The sequence below is a fragment of the Botrytis fragariae genome, assembly GCF_013461495.1.
Source record: "Botrytis fragariae strain BVB16 chromosome Unknown tig00000075, whole genome shotgun sequence".
NCBI classification, from domain to species: Eukaryota; Fungi; Ascomycota; class Leotiomycetes; order Helotiales; family Sclerotiniaceae; genus Botrytis; species Botrytis fragariae.
The window spans coordinates 1,632,862-1,654,946 of NW_023500995.1; the positions used below are offsets into that span (position 1 = coordinate 1,632,862).

Below are 22,085 nucleotides of genomic sequence, written 5' to 3' on the forward strand. Positions count from 1 at the left end.
TCAGGTAGTATCGATATCAAAGTGAGTGTATTACTTTGCGATTTTGCTCAGCCACCATATGCTAGATTGGCTGATGACGGGTCGGAAGGAAGGATAAAGAGAAGTCACTTTATGCCGAAATGATATCGATGCTTTAATACCGATATAGGTTTCATCCAGATTCCGTGTCTTTTTCGGAGTTTGCTGATCTCTCAAACTTGTTTGGATTTGTTGATTCGTTATGAAGAATCGTTCAATAAATTGAATAAAGGACCGAGAGGACCTCCACAAGTCTCCGTGGCTCTCAATTTTCAAAGAATGCGGCGTGGATTGTCATCACCAGTTACAACAGGTGAACGAACAGATAGAGCTGACTACCGGTATCTGAGTGAATATCAATCATATCAAACCACTTCTACCTATCTATCACCAAGGCCAATTGCTATCTACAACTTCCCACATACAACTGCAATGATAACATGAATCTAAACAACATTGATGCACATTGAATAGTCCGCATAATCTTTACTCATCAATAGCTGATCAATCCTCTCAATCCTCTTAGCAAGATGAATATCATACGATTCTATCCATCCGCAAACAAGAGGGGAAAATTCAACGGGTGATGTCCGTGCCACTGCTCCTATCAATTTAGGGAATTTAGGGAATCTAGGGTAATCATCGTCATTCTAGTTCAGGGGTTTAGCTTTGAAGGAACACGACCGACGGTACATACGAACGGGAGATAGGTAATGAATGTCACTCAATATCTGTATTATTGAATCATTTTTGGCGAACCATATAATGATACATATATATCAGACTCGGATCAAGACGAGGCGATTAACAAGAGCGAGCTTTCGCTCCATACTTCTAGATTGGTATCAATTATCTCTCTATCTTCTATCTATCTCTTACGACTTATATTGTTGCTTCAATAACTTTGCTATCGTTGTCAATTGGATATTGCTCGTTCCCTCGTAAATAGAACCAATCATCGAATCTCTCCACATCTTCTCCGCAATTCCTTCACGAACAAATCCCATTCCTATTATAAAATTTAGCATTGAGTCAGAACCATAAACGTGAGATATTTAACTTACCACCCATCCACTGAACCGCCAGGCCACTCACACGTTGAGCGACTTGCGAAGCAAAAAGCTTAGCCATAGCTGCATCCTGAACAAAGTTCTCACCCGCTTCCTTCTTGCGTGCAGCGTTGTAGACTAGAGCGCGAGCGGCGGCAATTTCTGTATAAGATTGTGCGATTTGGTGTTGCATACCCTGGAAATCTCCAACTAATTGTCCAAATTGCTTTCGGTCATTCCATACGTATCTGTTCAAATTTATTAGCCATTGAGAACCCCTCGAAAAATATATAATCATACTTACTTAGTAGCGTTTTCGAATGCTCCCAAAGCGAGTCCGGTCATTTGTGCGGCGATTCCAATACGACCTTCGTTCAGAAGGGCAATGGCATATTTGTATCCTTGTCCCTCTTCTCCCAAGAGATTTTCTCTGGGTATTTCCACATCATCAAAGTTGAGAACACAAGTGCTGCTAGCCTTGATTCCAAGCTTCTTCTCCTTTTTCGCAATGGAGAACCCCTTCATTCCCTTCTCGACAACGAAAGCGGAGATTCCCTTGTAGCCTTTACTATGATCAAGGTTTGCAAAAACAATGAAGAATTCTGCTTCCATAGAATTGGTGATCCACATCTTGCTTCCAGAAATTGTGTATCCTGAATCTGTCTTGGTAGCTTTTGTGGCAAGCGCGAAAGCATCGGATCCAGATACTGGTTCGGACAAACAGAATGATCCAACAGTATTCGTAGCCAATTTTGGCAACCACTTGTTCTTCAACTCCTTACTTGCATATTTGATGACCGCAGTATTGACCAGAGTATTATGCACATCCACCAACACACTCACACTTGGATCGACTCTTGCCAACTCCTCAATTCCCACGATCGCTGCTGTAAAGTTCATTCCGGCACCGCCATACTCTTCGGGATTTCGACGCCCATAAGTCCTTGTTCAAATAACTGTTCCACAACCGCGGGGTCCATACTCTCAGCCTCATCCATGTCTCGTACTTTTGGCGCGATGATATCGTTCGCAAATTTAGAAACAGATTCCGACATAGCCAGTTCAATTTCAGAAAGATGTGTTATAGGAGTTGGAGGAATCTCGGTTATGTCGACGGGATCTGAACGAAGGCGAGAGGTGGCGGAAAGAGGACGGGCACTGCGCTGATGTTAGACTGATAGGAATGTTAAAAAAAAAAGATGAGAGAAAACATACTGTTGGTATATTCTACTTTGTCTAGTAAGTCTCATTGCAGGTCTTGCAGCAGATGCAGATGTACCAGCTCTTCTCACCACCGGTGCTAAAGCTTTAACAATCGAGGCCATTTTTCTTTCTTCCTTTAATACGTCAACTGAATATTGAAAGATAGCAAAATGTTCTGTGACAGTTTTCGAGAGAACGACAAAAGCTTTTATAAGTCAAAGAGAAATTGCTAAGTATTCCAAAGCAGAGGCAATAACGATTCGTGAAACTTATTAGTCGTCGGTGTTTATGGAAGAAGCAAACAGCTCGGCTTAAGACATCCTCGGTTGTTGGGCCGGTGGGCTTGGCAAGCAATACATTCCCCAGATTCACAAATATTGTATCACCGAAAGCAGCTCTCATCATTTTGATGGTGCGAACACAATTGATAAACTCATGACTCGTTTCGATTATCATCGGAGTTTGTAGAACTCTAGCAATCAAAAATATACCTCAGTTCACATCAATTTTCGGGGTTTTCAGTGCCTTCACGACCAAAGCTATGACCTTTAACCAATTAACACATGCAAAATGCGGGGTGACTAGGTAACTTAAACCACCCCCACTGCACTCTTCCAGCCGTCGACGACCCGACTACCATCCGATATGTATCCGATCCGTATTCGTTTCAATGTAGTTTATTGCACTATTCGGAGACATGAATCTTAAGAATAATCAGCCACCGACGTTCAAGTAAAGTTAATGCATTAAGTCTCGTGTAGTACATAGGCGATGAAGTTGTATTCTCCCTGTTGTAAGCTGTGATAAACTAGCCGAATATTACTGTAACTTTTGGCGGTCCTTCTGATATTTCAATATCAAACAACAATTTCCATCAATAAATTTCAAAATTCCCAATGCAAATCAAAAAGTGAATCTTTCATATTGACGCCATGGTCCCTCCACATACGCCTGTCAGCCATGTCCCAACGTCTTGGTATCAATTAAAACGCCATGGCACCTCCGCTCAGTACCGAAAATCCATGTAGATATGTAATCAAATTCAAAGCGCATTTCATTTCCAAATTCCAAATTTTGTCGTGAAGTCAATCACTATGCTATTATGCCGTATGTTTAATCGTCTTTCTTCTCCACCTTTGGTAATAAGAACCAGCAAAGCATCATAACAACAAAGAGGCCTAAAGCAATAGGATGCAAGACGAAATTGCCAAAAGACTGAGCCAAAACTCCGGTAGTGAAAGGAGCAATGGCACCACCAGAACTACCAAGAGCACTGATGACACTCATTCCACTGACTTGGTATTTGCGAGGGATGATGCGAGTGAAAACGTAGGCGGCACATGGGTAGACGGGCCCAAGAAGGAGACCGACGATAGAAACCGCAACAGCGTCTCCAATGACATTAGGGACACCCCAAACGATTCCTTCGAAAGCAGCTGATAACACCACAACGATAACCACAAACTTCCTTTCACCAATCTTGTGCCCGATAGGAGATAGCAAGAAACGACCGAGTGTGATGCCACCCCAGAAACCAGAAGTAACATATCCAGCATTGTTATTGGCACCTCTGACTTGTTGCAGGAAGTAGACAACCCAGCCGGAGATAGAAACTTCCGCACCTTGATAGGAGAAAATGAAAATAGCACCGATCAAGACAGCTGGTAATTTAGCAGCTTTCAACATTTCCATCAAGTCCCTCTTTGCACTGAACTTTGGTCTGCTTCCTGATTGAGTCAAGTTGAGCAGCGCCATTTCATTTGGATCCTCGTAGTCCCAGAAAGCCCATCCGGCAAATACTAGATTTGCGAGCATCATTCCAAGCGGAATAAAGTAGTAACGACTCCATGAAACGCCAGATGAAACGAGTGTGGTGGCTACCAATGGAGCAATGATACCCCCAAGTCCGTAGGAACCATGCATGAAGCCCAACATTTTAGTACCATTATCGAGGTTAGCTGCGAAAACGTTTGACAACGACAAGTTAATTGCCATGCCAAATCCGATGAACAGGAATGCCAGGACAACGACTGGGAATGGAGGATTGGGAACGATCATCACATAGCCAATAACCATGAGGCCTTCAGCAAACATTATAGATTTGGCTCTTCCAAATCGAGATCTGATAGCATCTATGAAAAAGGCTGCCGAAATATAGCCTATTGCCTGCGTGATAAATATGAGAGATACGAGTCTTTCTTGAATGCCATATGCTCTGGATTTTAATTATTAATTGGTATTATTTCTTGGGGATGAGTTAACACACATGATCATCTTGGGAATCAATGGTCCAGCTGCAGCATCACTCAAACCATTGCCAAAGTTCAACAAGCAGGTCGCAGTCATTCTGTATCTATTCTTGGGAGGGTTGGAGAAGCTTTGAACGATGTATTCCGGTTCGTTATTTGGAGTTTGTGGTCGACTCTCCTCCAGAGCACTTGGGACGTTGAAGTCTGCCAGCCTGGAGTTGTCCATCCCGATCCAGGTTCTGCTCCAGGTGTGGTAGTTCCAGATGCAGATGGTCGATTGACATTTGATCCCCATTGTAAATTATCGAGTTCAATTGCATGAGGTTGTTGGGCTGAGTGATATGTTCTGGTGACCGATTTCTGAGGGGCGGCGATTGGTTCATTGTTCGCTGCCGTATCAGCAGCAACATGTTCATTGTTTGTCGATACGATGTCGAAGATTGAGGAGAAATGAGCAGCCATTATGACTGTGATAGAATTATGTATGCCGAATAAGGGCAATGAGATTATATGAAAGTGATTTGGAATAAGTGATTGTGTATATAATGATGGTTAAGGTGATAGATGGTAGGGAAATCAAGAAAGAAAAGAGGGAGCTCAATGATATATGCAAATAATATGTTTTTGAGCTGATGAGGCAGTTGAATATTTGGAGGTCATACGAAGTACTTACTAATGACGAAAGGTACCTAGTAGTCCCTATAGACTAGAAATGATAATCGCCATACTAATTATGAAATTTGCGGTTTGAAGCAGACTAAAATCACTAGATCAGGACCGGTGGGAAGGCTAAAGGCTTAAAAATAAGGGTTTGGGGAGTTGGGGGAGAGCACTAGCTTCATACCAAGCAGGATCTCCGCCAAATGTGGAGAAATTCAACAGGTTTTTGAAAAATTGGATCCATGATAAGAAAATGACTGTCGTAATTGGATCTCGATACATTCTGGAATGCATCTGGATATATGGGAATACTTCGGACAATGCACTTTATAGACTCATGTAAGCATCTTAAAAGCATTTTGAAAAAGTTTCAACGTATAGGGCTTCGAAAATAAATTAAGCGGAGTTGCCCAATACGACCTTGAGTCGTAGATTAATGTCTTCAAGATCTTTTCTATATCAGGGCGCCAGGGTTTTCGGCTAAGTTTCCCATGGTCAATACGGTCACGGATAATAATAATTCCGAACCCCGCCAGAGAAAAATTATTCCCAAGTACGTTTAAGAAAATTGATAGACATAACACATCAGCTGTTAAATTTCATCATCCTTGGACTTTCCACAAAATTCAATCGTGAGGCCTAGAACTACGCTCTTTCTGTACCTCATTTCTCAAAATCAGTTCAAGTCTCACCACATTTTATTTTATAATGGGTAAACCAAAGCGTAATGTCTTTGCGGCCGCCGAAGAAACCTCTACCCCGCCAGATACATTGACAGAAACACAATCAATTGCTCGTGTTATCAAAGCTGAAGGAAACAGCTTATACTCTTGCACTCTCACCGATAATTCAACCATTCTTGTCGAATTGCCTTCTCGATTCCGCAATACAATTTGGATGAAACGTGGTGGTTATGTATTGATCGACACGAAAGATGCAAATGTGAGAGAGAATAAGATTGGTGGTGAAATTATAAATGTCGTTCGGGATGAACACATTTGGCGAAAGGAAGCTTACTGGTAGGTCTTCATATCGTGCACTATTTGGCTCGACTTTCCTGACACACCATCTCAATAGGCCCAAGGAATTTCCAAAAAGCTCCGCATATATGGAGGATTCGGATGACGAGGAATCGACTGTAGGCAAAATGCCACCATCAGACTCGGACGAAGAGTGATATGACCAAGATGCGATATTGTACAAGATACAGAATGTTCTGGGGCGAGAAGGAATTTGGCTCACGCCTGATTAAGCAGTCTTCTTTTCGACGGCCCCTTGGCCTTTGGGCGCAACAAAATCAAGCCTGGTTCCCCACCATACACCTGCCACGGTGATAAACATAATTCCAACTACCACCAACGAGCTTATGTCAGTACTTGGGTATACATTCCATGCCCATTCCTGCGCCCCCCATAAAGCATATTGAAGGATTGGGTGCATGCCACTACGCCAAAGTAAGAAGGGGGTGGCCCATGCAAGATAGGCAAAGAATTGGTAATGCAAAGATCGCGCGAAGAGCATACCAATTGTGGTAGCAGTCAGGATGGTTGTCATGATATAGTTTGGTGATATCATATGCGAGCAGGCGTGCAGTCTCTGTCCCAGTGGTTCCTCAAATCTCAGCGCACTTCGAATCAAATCCATGATTGGCCTTTCCGCTGGCTTGAGCCACCTAGTCATTGCGAACAAAGCCAGAGTGCTAATATGTCCTGCCAATAGAGTTATAGAAAATTCCTTACTCAGGAACTTTTCTTCTCCCAAAAATCTCCAATTGACTGTCCATTTGAAAAAGAATACCCTTGAAAACTCAAAAGCTCTACTCAAATAACCAATTGCATTGGTCGGGAGGAAGGAAAGTGCAATCACAACTTGCAATTGTGCCATAAGCCATGCTTGTTTAAGAGCTCCTTGCACCCCTTTTGTCAAGAATAACATTATTCCAATAGAGGGTAATGCTAGTAACAATGACATCTTAATTCCCAGACCCCAACTGTATGCCATGCTCCCAATTGTCCATAATCTGCGTTGAAAGAAGTAGATCGCAACCCACAGGAAGAAAACCGCGAAACCATCATTAAATAGTCGAAGGACAAAAATGCTATGCAATCGTTTCGAAAGGACGAGCATTGGAAATATATAATGCGGTGCCTAGATTCCAAATCGAAGATCAGTCCATATTCTCTGACTCCTTTGCCCCAATTCACACCCAATTATCGAAACCTACCTTAGCCCTCTTATAACAAGCCAAAACAACCCCCAAAGTCCCCAAATACAAAACTCCAAATATGCGCTGCGCAACCAGTATATCACGTCCATGATCAGTAATCCACCACAATGCATAGTATATCCATACATGTGCGGCGGGATATACCAATGGGCCGGTTCCACCTTTGATTTGAGTGTAATCGCGCTCGCCGGAATCGTATTGGCTGATCTGTTCCATGTAGGCTTTCCAGTCTATTTCTGTGTCTGGGGAGACGGTTAGCGACGGGGTGCAGGAGGGGGAACGGCCATTGGGCAGAGGAGAAAGAGTAAGAAGGAAAGACATACAGGGAATGAAATAGATTATAGCACTGCATAAGAAAGATTCGAAGAGGAGGATGAGCGCGGGTACATAGCGTGAGAGCCAGTGTTCGCCCATTGCTAATTGTTTGAGCTGGAGGTAGACATTGGCGGTTAGGGGAATGGTAGCCTTATCCTCCTTTTTCGAAGCTGGAGGGGCGGGAGCCATCATTACAAAAGTATAGATGTGTACCGCGAAAGGTTAGATCGAGGGCTCACAAAGAACTGAAAGAAATGGTAAATACAAGAAGAGAAAAGGGTAGGAATTAGAAGATTGGATGAGAGGATACGATGAGTGTGAGAAATTCGCGCGCAGTGTTACGTAGCTCTAGAAAATTAAGCTTTCGGTAGTGTTGCGTGGATGCTGGGAATGATTACAGGGGTATTTGGTAGAGTAAACTCACTAGAGATGAATGATGAGTTCCCCTTTATATCCCTCAAGGTGGTACTCGCGCATTCACTCGTTGCAGTCAGATATGTATATTGATATCGATATTCATCATTCATGATATCAAGTGATGGGATGACTAGGTATTTTCCAATATCAGAAACAGACATGCGATAGTTTCAATGTCTTTGATTTATCAGTTTCTAGTTTGACTCTTGAACAGCCCCTCTATTTAGATGTACCAAATACACATAGCAGTCGAAGGTTGGACTCGTCAGACTGGGCTCATGTAATCTCTTGTTTTGTTATTTAGTTTAAGCTTTCCTCCCCTTCTGCTTTAATAGACCTTTCTATCTCAAGTAATCCAACGTCCGCATCCGAGATGAAACGTGGCAATTGGTGGCAATACAGTGAAGGTGCTGGGCCATCAAAACTTTTGATCTGATATGAAGTTTTAGATGGATCAGAGACTACAGCACATTATCCAGAGCTCAATGTCATGTTTCAGGACTATACAACGACAGTAGCCTATGGTCAGAGGGTGCTCCTAGTCAATGTTATATCAAGTGATATTGTGCACCTTTCTAGTTATCTATATGTATGATGATGGTGAAGGCCAAACTGGAAAGAGCGCTGACGGGCCAGTAACGGGTGGCTAGGTGCTATTTGCTACTTCAGACAAGAGCGATAGAAATCGAGACAAGCGCATGTGTTTTTAATAATAAAGCTGTCGGTAGATACTCATCCAACTACCGTCGCATATGTGTGTCTACACCCTGCATTCGGTCCAACTCAGGTTGGAAAGTCAACCTACATCCTACTGCAAGCAGACACAAAATTTTCTATCGTGCTGAATACATTCTACCTTTGAGTTTCTTTCAGACGAGATGAGGATCTTCGTGTGACTACCAATCGATGCTTCTTCTCATTTTGCTCATGTTCATCTTACAATACTAGACTTCGTGTCGGTTAGGTCGCACCACATCTCTGAACATCAGATATCATTCATACATTCAGATTTCATCATCTTTTTGCTCGCCATCTACCACTTCGATTGCTAAGCCACAATGATATATTCAGACCTACCCGTCCCATCTCTTGCGATTCGACATTCACGGCAACTGCATTGTAGTTCCAAATCTAAAACCATATTGTCTTTTTGTTCCCATTCATAATCTTCTGAAAATCTCAGGTTCAACTCATGTACCTTTCCCATCTTATCATCCGTATATTTCACTTTGTTTTTACACGCAATTCAGACCAGATCTTTCAGCGTTCTCGTCTTACATGGCACCTTCATGCTTCCCAATTGCTTGATCCAGTGTTAAACATTCCTCAATCATAGTATACTGAAATCAGAACACCACCCTAAAAGTTCTCAATCGACTGTTGATCAACACTGAGTCATACTTAACAATTCACTTACGACCCCGCTTACAGCCTGGAATAATTGGGCAAATTTGGCTGGCTTAACGTTTTTTAGTCCCCTTCTTCCTCACCCCAATCTTCTACACTACCTTCTCACAAGAAACTGGAAGACGTATGATGAACGAGAACTTTCATGCAATTCACTTCTGTTTCGTTATTCCCTCCTTCCCATTATGGTCCGATCGTAGAGAGAAAATCTGCCTATTTCAGCACAGTCTACTTCATCTTCTTCACCTCATTCTTCTATACTTGCGTCTTTCAGAAGCGGAAAACCTTATAACAATCATTGTTCAAGTTCATAAATTCACTTCAACCTCCTCTTTCCTTTCCCTGTGGTTTGAAAATATTGAGATAATTTGAGTAGCTGAGCTTAGTCTACTTCATCTTCTCAGCCTTTTACAATTCCTACTGTCTAACAACAACCTCCACAACTACACCTCTACACCTCTACACCTCTACACCTCTACATATCTTTTTTTATCAATTCAGTTACAAAACAATAATCTACTGGTACAATATCTACATCAACTTCATTCCTCTCGTGAGAAAGCTACTTTCCACTTCTATCTTTACAAAGTAACGTCACGACAATTTACTTATCTTTTGGATCTCGAAAGTGAGAAGGGTGGTTCTTTGCGGCTTCGTCATGACTCTATAGCATGCGCAAGACAACATAACTTTATTCATACCTTTACATAGTGAGTACATTTCACTTGGAAATCTATTGTAAACATTACCTTCACGTTCTTCTTTGCCAAAGCCAGAGCTTGCAAGCTTTGTTTATCATGTTTTTTTGATTGTTGGCCCAGGTTCCTGAATATCTGCCTTTGGCCCTTGGCATGAGATCTCACCTTTGCTACAACACACCATTTCAGCCCCCCTCTTCCATTTTAAACAGAACAGACGCTGATATTCTTTCCAAAGGCACAAATCACTATTCTATATCCACCTACTCTAAATCAATCTTCTTACTGAAGACGTACGACACTCCTCAACTCTCTTCATCCAGGTCGATCCGGCATCTTATTTTACAACAGAACAGTATCTTCCCTTGGCACTTTAATTTTCCTCACTTCAAGTCTCCAGCTCCTTAGCATCAAGTTCAACTTTGGTCATCATCGGCAAATCTCGCTGGCATTACATATCCCCGCTTTCATTTCAACCTTTGATTTTTTAATTCTAGATTCACTCGATTCGCTGTTCTGCTTTTTGCAATTTGCAATATTAACAATCTGCCTCTTCCTCTGAGAAATCTGGCTATCTCGTGCAATGCTTTGAAGAGCAACTCGAGCGATCATTTCAAAAGCATTAAGTCGATACTATGTCTTTCAATGAGGAAGAAAATTATGAGAACTACCTAGGCGGAGGGTATGGTGATGAATATATTGAAGCCGACAGAGGTCAGCATTTTGATAATGAGAATTCTTTAACACCTTATCAAGTTCAGCGACCGGCAAACTATGCTACTCCGCCCCGGCCTCAACGCCGGATGCCTATGCAACTTCCTACAATCCACACGCGTGATTTAGAGGTTCATCAAGAGCCTTCACAAGGGCCTGCACCTCGTGTTCCATCAACTCCTGCAGTTACCCAGGAACCCTCAAGCCCAGAGATTAGCAGCAGCCCAGATCAAGGAAATATGCTTTCAAGTCCAGATGCTAGCAGCAACACAAATGAAGAAAATGTCCCTTCAACTCCTCAAGAGCAAAGAAGTCCCTCGGCCGTTTTACAAAGCCCATCCATGTCAAATAACAGCGTGCAAGATGTTCCGAGTCCAACAGTTGATTCTGATGTCGAGGACAGCTCACCAACAGGTAGCCAGCATGCAGATGCAACAAGCGCTGACTTGATGCCAAGTATCGAGTCACCAGACGTCGAAAATAAGGAAGATTCCCAGGCCACTCTTGATCATGGCAGAAGTCAAGTGGTTGCAAACGATTTGTACGATGCGAGTCCTCAAAGATCTATTCGCGCACCCCCACAAAAGTCCAACGGGAATCCCAAATCTATATTTGGTACGCCACATAATTCCAATATTCAATCTACTGGAACTTCCAGTCATCTTCAGACCCCAAAAGAACAACGTCAGCAAAAACAAGCAGAAGTAGTTGCAATTGAATCCGACTCTGACGATGATTGCGTTATTATAATGAGTAGGCCAGCACGCCCTGGAAAGCCAAGGATAAAGAATCCACCTCTTGTTATAAAGAATGAGCCAGTCTCTGATTCGGCGACGAATATTAGCACACCAAAGATAGCAAGTGTGAGCCCTGATAAGAGCGTGGCGCCTGATGATTTTGATAGAGAATCAAGCCCTACTGAAGAAGAAATGATCGCAGCTCAAGCATCAATTCTTCGCCCAACTATACGTCGAACTCATTCTGGAGATGAAGACTCTCCCGGACCGGTTAATAGTGGTAGGAAGAGACGCAGAGAGAGCATGGCGTATCCCGAGGATCAGGCAGATATTGATAATGCTATGCAAGTCGATGAAGATGACAATAATTGGATGCATGACCAAGAAGATGAAGGCGACGATTCACAAGAGGAATATGAGAACCTTGTGAAGTTACGAAATGCTTTGAACAAGGAGCTAGATAAAGGAACTCTCGGGTTTACTGAAAGGGCTGAGCTCATTAGGGTCAAACACACTCTTGCAAAGCTGGATCGCCTGAAGACTGCTAAAGTCAGAGGTGCTGAGGATGAGGAAGAAGACGACGAATCGTTGTTCGTCCCTGAAGATAGACATCGAAGATTTCAAAATGTGGCTGATAATGGTGAAGGCCCATCTTCAAGACCTGGCGACAGATTTGAAGATATTTTTGATGAGGATGCAGGTCTTGCTAGTATGCTCCAGGAAGAGTTTGACGATGGCCCTTCCAAAAAGCAAAAGCCCAAGAGAAAACGACAAGCCCCAGCCAAGAATGCTCGAGAATTTCAGGCCAGGGAACAAGCAAAAATTCTTGAGAAAGAAAAAGCAAAGTTGCAAAAGCAAAAGGCCGGTGGAAGTGGTGGTAAAGGCGGGAAGACCAAAGCTGGACGAAAAGGCAAAGGCAGGGGCAAAGAAAAAGAGAAGAGATCCAAAAAGGGGGCTGTTAAAGTCGATAGAAACATGAAAGACGCTCGGTTCATGGAAAAACGCGGAGGACAAGATGATATTGGACAATTGATTTTGGATGATCTCATGAATTGCGATGCGATCGGAGATCGTCTCCAAGACCCCATCTTCAATTGCGCTCCCGAACCCGAACTTGGCGGAACCCGAAATAAAGCCACCCAACTTCAACAATTGTTCGCCAATATTCCTGAAGGTAGCAGTAAGACTAAGGGAAAATCTGACAAAGCAAAACTTTTGCAAGCTTCTCGAAGTTTTGGTTATGCACAAGTCAAAGCTGTTGATGGAAAATGGCTTGTTAAGGGAATGAAATCGACCTTGTACCATCATCAGTTGCTCGGTGCGCAGTGGATGGTGTCTAGAGAATTGAGCTCTGAACCACCTCATGGTGGTCTACTTGCCGATTCAATGGGTCTTGGCAAGACTGTGCAAACCCTGGCTTGCATGGTTGGCAATCCACCCACTGAAGAAGATAAAAAGCGCGGAGTAACGGCAACGTTAATCGTCGTTCCATCTTCAGTCATCTCTCAATGGAAAGAAGAAATCTACAACCATGTCCACGAAAAGGTATTCCCAAAGGTGATGCAGTACAAGGCATCAATGAATATCTCCGAAGCTGTTCTCAAAGATATAGACATAGTCGTTACTTCTTACACAGAAGTTATGAAGCAATTCCCCTTCCCCGACCGGAAGGGCCGAGAAGATATTGCCAGGCATGGATATAAAAAATGGTGGAAAAACGCTCATGATCAACTTGGTGTTCTTCATAAGATCAACTGGCGCAGAGTCGTTCTTGACGAAGCTCACGCAATCAAAAATAACTCTGCCAGAACAAGTTTGGCTTGCCAAAATCTGAAGAGCGTTTATCGGTGGTGTTTGACTGGTACCCCCCTTTTGAATAGGCTCGAAGAGTAAGTGGAATCTGCCCAAAATTCTTACATTTGATTGTCAAAATTCTATTTGAACAATGGGAGGGCTGGTTTGGCCACTGGTCGCCAGGGGCCACCCCATTGTTCAAACCAAATTCAAACAATCAGAAGCTGACAATTAACCTAGGCTTTTCCCGTACCTTCGATTTCTCAAAGCTAATTATGCAATGGATTGGAGGACTTTCCAACAATATTTTTGTGACCCTGATGCTGACGATTGTAATAATCGTATTACAACCCTTCTAAGCTATGCTATGATGCGCCGTACTATGAAGACTACGATCCTCAATCGACCAATCATCACTCTCCCTAAGCCCCACCCTGTTATGCAACAGCTCAATTTCTCTCGAGAAGAAAGGATTATTTATCGAATTGTAAGTGTTTCATGTGGTTTGGGACATTCAAAAACTGACTTTGCTACTATAGACCGAGAACCGCTTTCGGGCAAACCTTAATGTGTTTCTGGCCAACGGCACTGCTCAACGAGCCTATGGAGTCTTCTTCGTTCAATTGCTTCGTCTTAGACAATGTACTTCTCACCCTTTTATGCTTGAACGCACAATGAGAGAGTCCTGGACTACCGAAGACGTTGAGCGGCTTCGCAAGGAGCTTGGCAAATTTAAGGACTCGAACGTAGCGTTCTACGAGCAATGCAAACTTTGGGTTACTGAAAGTGAAGAAGAGAGAGCGGAAGCTATAGCTAGAGGTGAAAAAGGAGCCGAAGCTATCCCTTTCGGACTTTCCAAATTTGGCGAAAGCTTCAAATTTGATAGTGCTTTGGATTCGCTCAATGAGGAAGAGCTTTATACTCGGATTACCTGTCATCTTTGCTCAGATGTTCCAAATGAGCCTGTTATTACTGATGTATGTTGAAAAGTTCAGGGGAGTTTGTACCAATGCTAACATTCTTCAAGTGCTCACACATCTTCTGTCAGAGTTGTTTGACCAATCATCTACACACGCAGATGCACTTGTCCGATGGCGATGACACGGTAAGCACCATTATAACCAACCTTCTCAAGAATCATAATAACAAGTAATAGTTCAACGTTTGTCCCAAGTGTGACATCATCTTCACCAATGCATTACCCTATAAAGACCTCGAAATTCCTGATGATGACGGCATGGACTCTGGCCACAACCAAGCTCAAGAATCAGAAAGCTCATCTAGGGCAGCCAAGCGCCGTAAAACCAACAACGACAATTCTCGTCGTACACATGGAATTAAAAGCAAAGGTTTGGATGCGCTTGATTTTGAACCCTTTACTAAAGACAATACCTGGGTTACTAGATCAGATTATGACCCCAAATTCCCCCTCATTCCAAGTGCCAAGACTACGGCGTTGAAAGCTTTGCTTTTGAAAGGTTTTGAAGAGGCTCCTGATGATAAGGTATGTTGACCCAAATAATCTCCTTTTCCGACTTTTAAATTTCCAATCAAAACCTAAACAATCAATTCACTTGCCAGGTAGTTATCTATGTCCAATTCCGCACGCTAGCCCGTATCATCGGCCGCATGTGCAGAGCTGAAGGCTGGGGATTTTTATACCTCACCGGTGACGCCTCACTCGAGCATCGAAGCAAAGCCGTCAAAGAATTTCGCAACCGCGACGACATTCAAATCCTGATCGCCGGCCTCAAATGCGGTGGTCTCGGACTTAATTTCCCATTCGCTAATCGCTGCATCTCGCTTGATCTCTGGTGGAATCACGCCGTCGAACAACAAGCCTTCGGACGCATCTTTCGCATTGGCCAAAATAAAGAAACCTGGATGACGCGACTCGTTGTGGCTAATTCGGTCGATATGCGGTTGCTGGGGATGCAGAATTGGAAATTGAAAGCGTGTGAGAAGGCAATTGATAATAATGGATTGAGTGGTGCGAGTGGGAGTGCGGGAGGAACGTTGAATTTGTCGCAGTTGGCGAGGTTGTTTGGATTTTTGAAAACGGATGAGGATAATAATTTGTTGAGGATTGAACCAGATTATGAGGATGGCGAGGATGCCATGGATGGGGGATGTGCGTAGGGGAAAGGGCTCGGAGAGGTGGCTGGGGTGAGCTTGGGAGGTTGTGGAGTGGAGATGGAGATGGAGATAGATTGGGGCGCGAATTAATATTCTTTGAAGTTTCTGGAGGCTGGGAGGTTGGGAAACTGGGAGTTGATTGAGAGGTTACTATTTTCCTTCTTGCTAAAGGCGTTCATGGCGTGCAAGCTGGGGGAAGTTATTATTATTATTGAGTGGTTTTTAGAAGCTTCAAGCGGGTGGGCGGTTTATAGATTGGCGAAAACTCAGGGGGGGGGGGGGATTTCTCTGAGAGGTTTATTCTTCTACATACGTAGAAACGTACATACATATCATTCGAAGTTCAAATATTCGATATTCAATATTATAATAAAACCTTTAAGTTACATACCTAGCTGAATCAAATTTTCAAATCATCAGTTTTATCTCAAACATTCGATATTTAATCACCCATTTCGGTTTGGACATTTAGGGGTTCTTGTTTGGGTTTTAATTAGAGATTAGGAATCGAGGGGAGAGAAGCTATACGGAAAAGCTGAGGGTGAGGATGAGAGTGAGGGAAGGTGAAGTATTAGGAGGAAGGAAGATTTCACATATTGCATCTTATCCTTCTAAATATCTCTTCTCTTGTCTTGGTATCATTTGAAATATGGAGATGAGGGGTATTTATCTATTTAGCATCTTTATCTCTAGCTCTTTACTTTACTTTACTTTAGTTGAGTTTATTTTAGTTTATTTTGGTTTGATTATCTTCCCTTTTTCTCTTTCATACCTACCTGTCTATCGACCTGTCTATCTACCTAGACACCAGACTAACGAATACTCTCAACCACAACCACAATCTCTCCCACAAATTCAGAAATCCACCATCACTTTCGAATTTGAAAAGAAACGTTACACACTCTCCTATATACACATACACATATACATACACATGCACATACACTACACACCACCACACTACATTTTCGAGAACTCAGCGAGAGGGAGGCAAAGGGAATAGGGATAGAGGAGGTTGTCGAGAGAGTTAATTTCCAGTTTCCAGTTGTCAATACACAGATATGGAAATTTATGATTTCGAAAAGTATCATTGTAAATGGGAGGAATTTAATCTACAAGATAGATTTCTAATCATGGTTTGGATTTTGGATTTTGAATTTCTTTACTTGTTTACTTGTATTCTCTGTGTGTGAGATTCCCTTCTCCGTACCTAGTCTATCTATCTATATGCATGTCTGTCTGTCTACTCGCCTATTTGCTTGCTATATCATTCGAAATGTGTCGAATGTATAGTAGGTACAATTAATTGAAAAAACGCCGGAATGTCAAATATAGCATGTGATATCCTATGCACGACTCTATTTCCATCTAATCTCATCTATCCCTCAACTTCCCCCCCCCTCACAACCACAACCACGCCACAACCGCCCCCAAAATACCCACCCCCCATCCACCCATCTGCATCATTCTCCCCGCGGCACTCTTCTCCGGCACATTCCCCGTGGCCTTACCCCCCAAATACCAACTCCCAATATCCGTCAGCTGCCCATCCTGATCCAGCATCGTCGCATTATATCCCACATTACTGACGCTGGATCGGAAGGATCCGAAATACGAGTAGCGATCTACGTATGAGAGACGATCGAAGTATTCTGCAGAGGTGTTGAAGAAATCTTGGGTGGTGGGGAGAGGTTGGTCGTTGAGTGCGTATTCGGTGAGCCAGATGGATGTGTTAGGGTAGCTTTGGGAGGGGGGTGTTAGTATGTGTGTTTGAATTTGGGCTTGCGTATGGTGGGTAGAGATGTGATAGGATGAAACCGAGAAAATATGAAATTGAGAAGGCCAAGATGGAAAGTGAGTGAGACCAGAGGGGCCAACAAAAAAAGAAAGGAAAAAACTCACGTCCCACGTATCTCCCCAAGAAAACTCGCCAACCCCTCAAAATTCCCATACCAATGCAACGGGATGAAATCCACCGTGCAATTCGTTCCTGCATCCGCACAGGCGCTGAAGAAACTACTCAACCAAGTAATTCCCCTCGGAGAACCCGTTACGGCAGGCGCTCCCGTTTTAATGCCCAATGCGCGCAGCGGCTCAACTTGGCTGATCCAATTTGCAGCGGCGACCGAGGGGGAGATTGCCGATCCGCCTGTTGAGGAAGTACCGTCAGGTTCGTTGTAGGTAAGAACGTGAGTGACATTGCGGCCGGTTGCTACGAGCGATTTCATGTCGGTGAGAAAAGTAGTCGAGGTGCCCCAGAGCATAGGGACGAATTCAAAATCTTCTTGCGTGGTATTAGAGTAGGCGGGTGAGGCGGCAATGCCATAGTTGTAGTACCATGAGAGATCGGAACCAGGCTGTACCCAGACTTGGTTATCGTTGGGATATTTGGAATTGGGGACGAAGACGAGACCTCGTTTGGATGATGAACCGACGTCGGCGGCATAGACGCTGGTTACATAGCTTGTGGTTGCTAGGAGGAGAGTCGTGCTGATATACATGGTGATGGTTGTGTGGTTATCGGTTGATTTGATCCGGTATGATTGAGTATATATTTTTAACCGTCGTTCAATTGACCGTTCTTCAAATCAAAGTATTAAATGTAAATATTAAAATAATTGAGATAAAAAGAATAAAGTATATTCCTGAATGATAACAATAAAATCTACAAACCAAAGAAAACCAAGATATCTTCACGATGCACCTTCTTGCTAGGTTCAAAACAAGGCACAGATAGATACCAAGTTTATCGAATGAATGTAGATATGAAGAAGATATCGATAACAAATCTATTCGTCTTTGCAACAACACAAATGAATATGAACAGAGAAGAGAAAAGAGAAAAGAAGAGCAAGAGATAAAAAGACAGAAGAGAGAAAGAAATACCTACAGGACATCTATACCTTGAGGTAGTATTTACTATCTCCAGCTGAAAAGCGAGCTATCTACTAGATAGCTTCCCACTTTTCTCTTCATCCGAAGCTACCTTACCTTCCTTACCTTGGTATTTTTTCCTCTCTTTACGTCGTACCGTTCGCATATATTGATTCGAAAGCATCCAGGAACCTTTGAATGGTTGGATGAAAAGAAATGGAGAGATACTGAGTTAAGAAAATGATAAGTGCACGGTCCTGCCTCGGTTCTCATTGATTTTTGTTAGTGACAGCGCTAAGATACTTTAGATCTATTTTCAGTCTCTTGAATTTTTGACATGCTTGCTTGGAGACGGGAGAGCGACATTGGATTTAATTGGATTTTGTATGGTTTGTGTATGTATATATAGGTGGGGATTTATATTATCTATATGCTAGGTATTTTATATGGAATGGAGGAGTACGTTATATGATAAGAAGTTTCTGGCTCTCAAAATAGTGTATATATCATATACTACATACATATATATACACACATACTATATATACACATACTATATACATACATACATATATATACACACATACTATATACATACATATATACACACACATAAAATATACATACATACTATATACATACCTACATTGTATCCCTCATCCCTCAGCTCATAAGCTGACCTCTTCAAGACCCAATATTCCGACACTCGGGAAATACATTCGTTACATCCAAGTACAGAGTGAACACCAAGCAGAAACAGAACACCGATATATCCCATCTCCCAAGAACCAAGAACCTTGACTCACAGAACCAAAGCACCACACCACACCACACCAAAACACCAAGAACCATTATCAAGCCATTCACTTCTAGCACAGACTACCAATCCAATCTCCAACATCACTACTGCAGGAACAAAGCACTAATCAATCCCATCTCATTTCATTACATTACACTATCCTCTAGTTTCCCTATTAGTTACATAAAATAAACTTTGTACCTGCATTCACGCCATTTTGATAGACGTTCCAATTCTCGTCTTCATTCTCATCGCTATCGCTAATTTTTTCCCACCATATATACACTACACAATACATAGAATTTATATATATTCATTCATCACTACTAAAAAATGTGACACATCACTAAGAAAGAAAAAAAACACAACCTAGAAGTTAGAAGCAATCCCAAGCTAAATAAACCATGGCGAATACGCTATCGAAGTATCTAAGTATCAATTCTTATCAAATTCTTGGATTCCGGGTCCAATCGGGGTTCTTCGGGTTTGGTCTGATCTGATCTACCTAGTAGTCTCATCTAGTCTTCTGATCTGATTAGAACTCCATCATACTCAACACACCAAAATTTGTAAAAGTACCTACCTAAAGCAAAAGGCCCAGGTCTCACGAACTAGCTTAAACGATTGAAGATTCGAGACTGGTAGCCGATGATATCTGAATAACTTATGATCAATCGATATGGCTAGAAGAGAGTTAAATACCTACTTGGGAATTAATGAGCGAGGAGTAGGTAGGTAGGTAGGTAGGTAGACACTACCATAAACCTACACACACCTATGATTTGAAATATGAAATCTGATATTAATCCTATACATTACACTGTGTAGGTAATTCAGGTATAGAAAATGAAATAAGCAGATTTGGAATCCAACAAAAAGTATCATCTATATACGAAAGTGCTAATTTTGAAAAGCTGGATGATAAGACCATCTGTCTATCATCCAATATCCATCTACCAAATATTCGTTTTCTTACATCCATTTCTAGTTTTCCCCATCACAATTCTCGTTGATATATTCATGATTTACTCTACCAGGTCATAGGTAGATATTCACTATCATTCTTCTCTCTATTACATAGGTACATACATATCCATATACCTAGATATCAAGCAGATCTCCTTGAACCTTCAATTAACTTCAAAATTGTAGGAAGTGTAAGACTATGTATGTACCTAAGTAGCATCTGTCTTATGCGTCGCAACACCTAATCTAAGGTTACCCATCATGAGTCTGGGAAGCACCACGCATCGTTGTAGTCCAAGAGCAACCATGTAAGATATGCTATTTGTCGAAGCTGAAAGGGTATCAGGGCCAATGCTCGATAAATGCAGGTGATGGGGAAATTCTACAGAAAACGTATTTGCTCTTGGTACCTACTACCCTTCCATTGGGTTTTCCTCAAAAGGTTACTAGCATCGACTCCTTCAGCAGGAGTTGTCCCTCTTCGCTTGCAAGAATCCTTTACTCTTGACCTCATCCAAGATTAAAACTCCAAATGACCCAGCAAACCCTTAAGCGTCTCCTCTTCCAAACTTCTCAGTGCCATTCTCTGGTTCTCATCTCGATTCACATTCAAGAAGTCTTCATTAGCCAATCTCCACGGTAACAGGGCATCCGAGAGTTGATCGATATTCGCCAGAATCTCTGTGCCGGGAATGTCACTTGGTCGCTTCACATCCATCTTCTGCAGCGCTTCCTCCCACGCCTGTGCAACTTCCCATTCAATGCCTGTCCCATTCTGTGGCGCCACTCGAGTTGGAAGAGGCGAAGGAAATCGACCGGTGAGTTTGGAAGTGCGTAGCCCCTCCGCCTCTCTATCCCCTGACCAACCCAAAAACTAACCGCCGCTGCTGCCAAACGATAGGAAGAACTCATATGCCGGGTGCAGGATACGAGCAAAGTCGTAGTCGAGGAGTGCAGTGATACGACACGTAGCAGGATCATAAAGCAGATTCTCAGGGACTTCCGTCGTGGTTAATGGTAAGCTCACAGCAAGAATAGGAAAGATTCTTACCTGAATCTCCGTGTATGATGGACTTTTCTTGCTTCGTAGGTACAGCGGAGAATAGTACCGGCGGTCCCTTCTCCATAAAGGTGTCAATACGCTTTCGAACCCCGTCGTCTTTCCAACCCGGAACATACGGATTATCTTCTGCCTTCGCAAGCGCTGCTTTCAGACAGTCTCGACAAAACTTTTTCAAACTATCCCAAGGTCCAGCGCCAACGCCGATCATAGGCCCACTCACGACCGCATCACTGCCATCAAAATTCGCACCTCCGAGGTCACGAATACTTTCGGGCAGCGGGTAGTCCTGCAGTGCTTTCAAGAACAGCGCCATTTGTTCCAGAATCACTTTCTTCCAACCAAGCGGCATAGCTTCGAAGGCCTCGGCCAACGGCTCCCCAGGCATCAGCTCCTGGAAAATCCAGCCTGCATGATCGCGACTCGCGCTGCCCCAGCCAAAAACCCGTGAGACAAACAGGTGGATTGATGTGACATAGTGTATCTCGAGCAAGACTGAGGATAGCAACTTCATTCTGGATTCGTATTTCTTGATACACGTCTTCCGAGTCAGGATTACTGAGACGCAAAATGAACTCCCTTGTTCCTGCGGGAATGCCGTCGCATTCGAACAGTGGAAGTCCCGAGGTATCATGAGGAAGCAGGAGACGATAGACGAAATTGTTGTGTTTGAATGGGTGGCCGTCTTGATATTGTATTGGCGTGATTCAGATTTGTGGCAGCTTCTGATCATAGGCATCCATTTTAGTGGTCAGATGTAGA

The 22,085-nt window shown here is 42.9% G+C and overlaps 7 protein-coding genes across 7 annotated transcripts; 2 read left to right on the forward strand and 5 right to left on the reverse strand.

The window, feature by feature from the left end:
• Positions 1-802: 802 nt before the first annotated feature.
• On the reverse strand, positions 803-2,405 carry Bfra_005995 (putative acyl- dehydrogenase protein). Its single transcript, XM_037336369.1, is given in 5 exon segments — positions 803-1,027; positions 1,083-1,315; positions 1,372-2,010; positions 2,025-2,225; positions 2,283-2,405. The coding sequence occupies 5 exon segments, from the start codon at positions 2,390-2,392 to the stop codon at positions 894-896; spliced, it is 1,317 nt and encodes a 438-aa protein (XP_037191579.1). The 5' UTR covers positions 2,393-2,405; the 3' UTR covers positions 803-893.
• Positions 2,406-3,383: 978 nt separating this feature from the next.
• On the reverse strand, positions 3,384-4,981 carry Bfra_005996 (putative mfs efflux protein; the record flags this gene model as incomplete). The annotated part of the gene is made up of 3 exons (XM_037336370.1): positions 3,384-4,485; positions 4,537-4,628; positions 4,709-4,981. 3 exons carry the CDS (start codon positions 4,979-4,981, stop codon positions 3,384-3,386), a joined length of 1,467 nt encoding a protein of 488 aa, XP_037191580.1.
• A 906-nt stretch (positions 4,982-5,887) lies between these two features.
• Positions 5,888-6,356, forward strand: Bfra_005997 (putative translation initiation factor eif1a-like protein; the record flags this gene model as incomplete). The annotated part of the gene is made up of 2 exons (XM_037336371.1): positions 5,888-6,198; positions 6,257-6,356. The coding sequence occupies 2 exons, from the start codon at positions 5,888-5,890 to the stop codon at positions 6,354-6,356; spliced, it is 411 nt and encodes a 136-aa protein (XP_037191581.1).
• A 71-nt stretch (positions 6,357-6,427) lies between these two features.
• Bfra_005998 (putative glycosyltransferase family 58 protein) lies at positions 6,428-7,913 on the reverse strand (the record flags this gene model as incomplete). Its single annotated transcript, XM_037336372.1, has 3 exons — positions 6,428-7,327; positions 7,404-7,648; positions 7,730-7,913. The coding sequence occupies 3 exons, from the start codon at positions 7,911-7,913 to the stop codon at positions 6,428-6,430; spliced, it is 1,329 nt and encodes a 442-aa protein (XP_037191582.1).
• A 2,965-nt stretch (positions 7,914-10,878) lies between these two features.
• Bfra_005999 (putative dna repair helicase protein) lies at positions 10,879-15,627 on the forward strand (the record flags this gene model as incomplete). Its single annotated transcript, XM_037336373.1, has 6 exons — positions 10,879-13,583; positions 13,729-13,975; positions 14,028-14,465; positions 14,516-14,593; positions 14,645-14,992; positions 15,070-15,627. The coding sequence occupies 6 exons, from the start codon at positions 10,879-10,881 to the stop codon at positions 15,625-15,627; spliced, it is 4,374 nt and encodes a 1,457-aa protein (XP_037191583.1).
• Positions 15,628-17,025: 1,398 nt separating this feature from the next.
• On the reverse strand, positions 17,026-18,125 carry Bfra_006000 (putative f5 8 type c domain protein; the record flags this gene model as incomplete). Its single annotated transcript, XM_037336374.1, has 2 exons — positions 17,026-17,365; positions 17,527-18,125. The coding sequence occupies 2 exons, from the start codon at positions 18,123-18,125 to the stop codon at positions 17,026-17,028; spliced, it is 939 nt and encodes a 312-aa protein (XP_037191584.1).
• A 2,658-nt stretch (positions 18,126-20,783) lies between these two features.
• Positions 20,784-21,837, reverse strand: Bfra_006001 (putative phosphotransferase enzyme family protein; the record flags this gene model as incomplete). The annotated part of the gene is made up of 3 exons (XM_037336375.1): positions 20,784-21,121; positions 21,143-21,262; positions 21,315-21,837. The coding sequence occupies 3 exons, from the start codon at positions 21,835-21,837 to the stop codon at positions 20,784-20,786; spliced, it is 981 nt and encodes a 326-aa protein (XP_037191585.1).
• Positions 21,838-22,085: the final 248 nt, after the last annotated feature.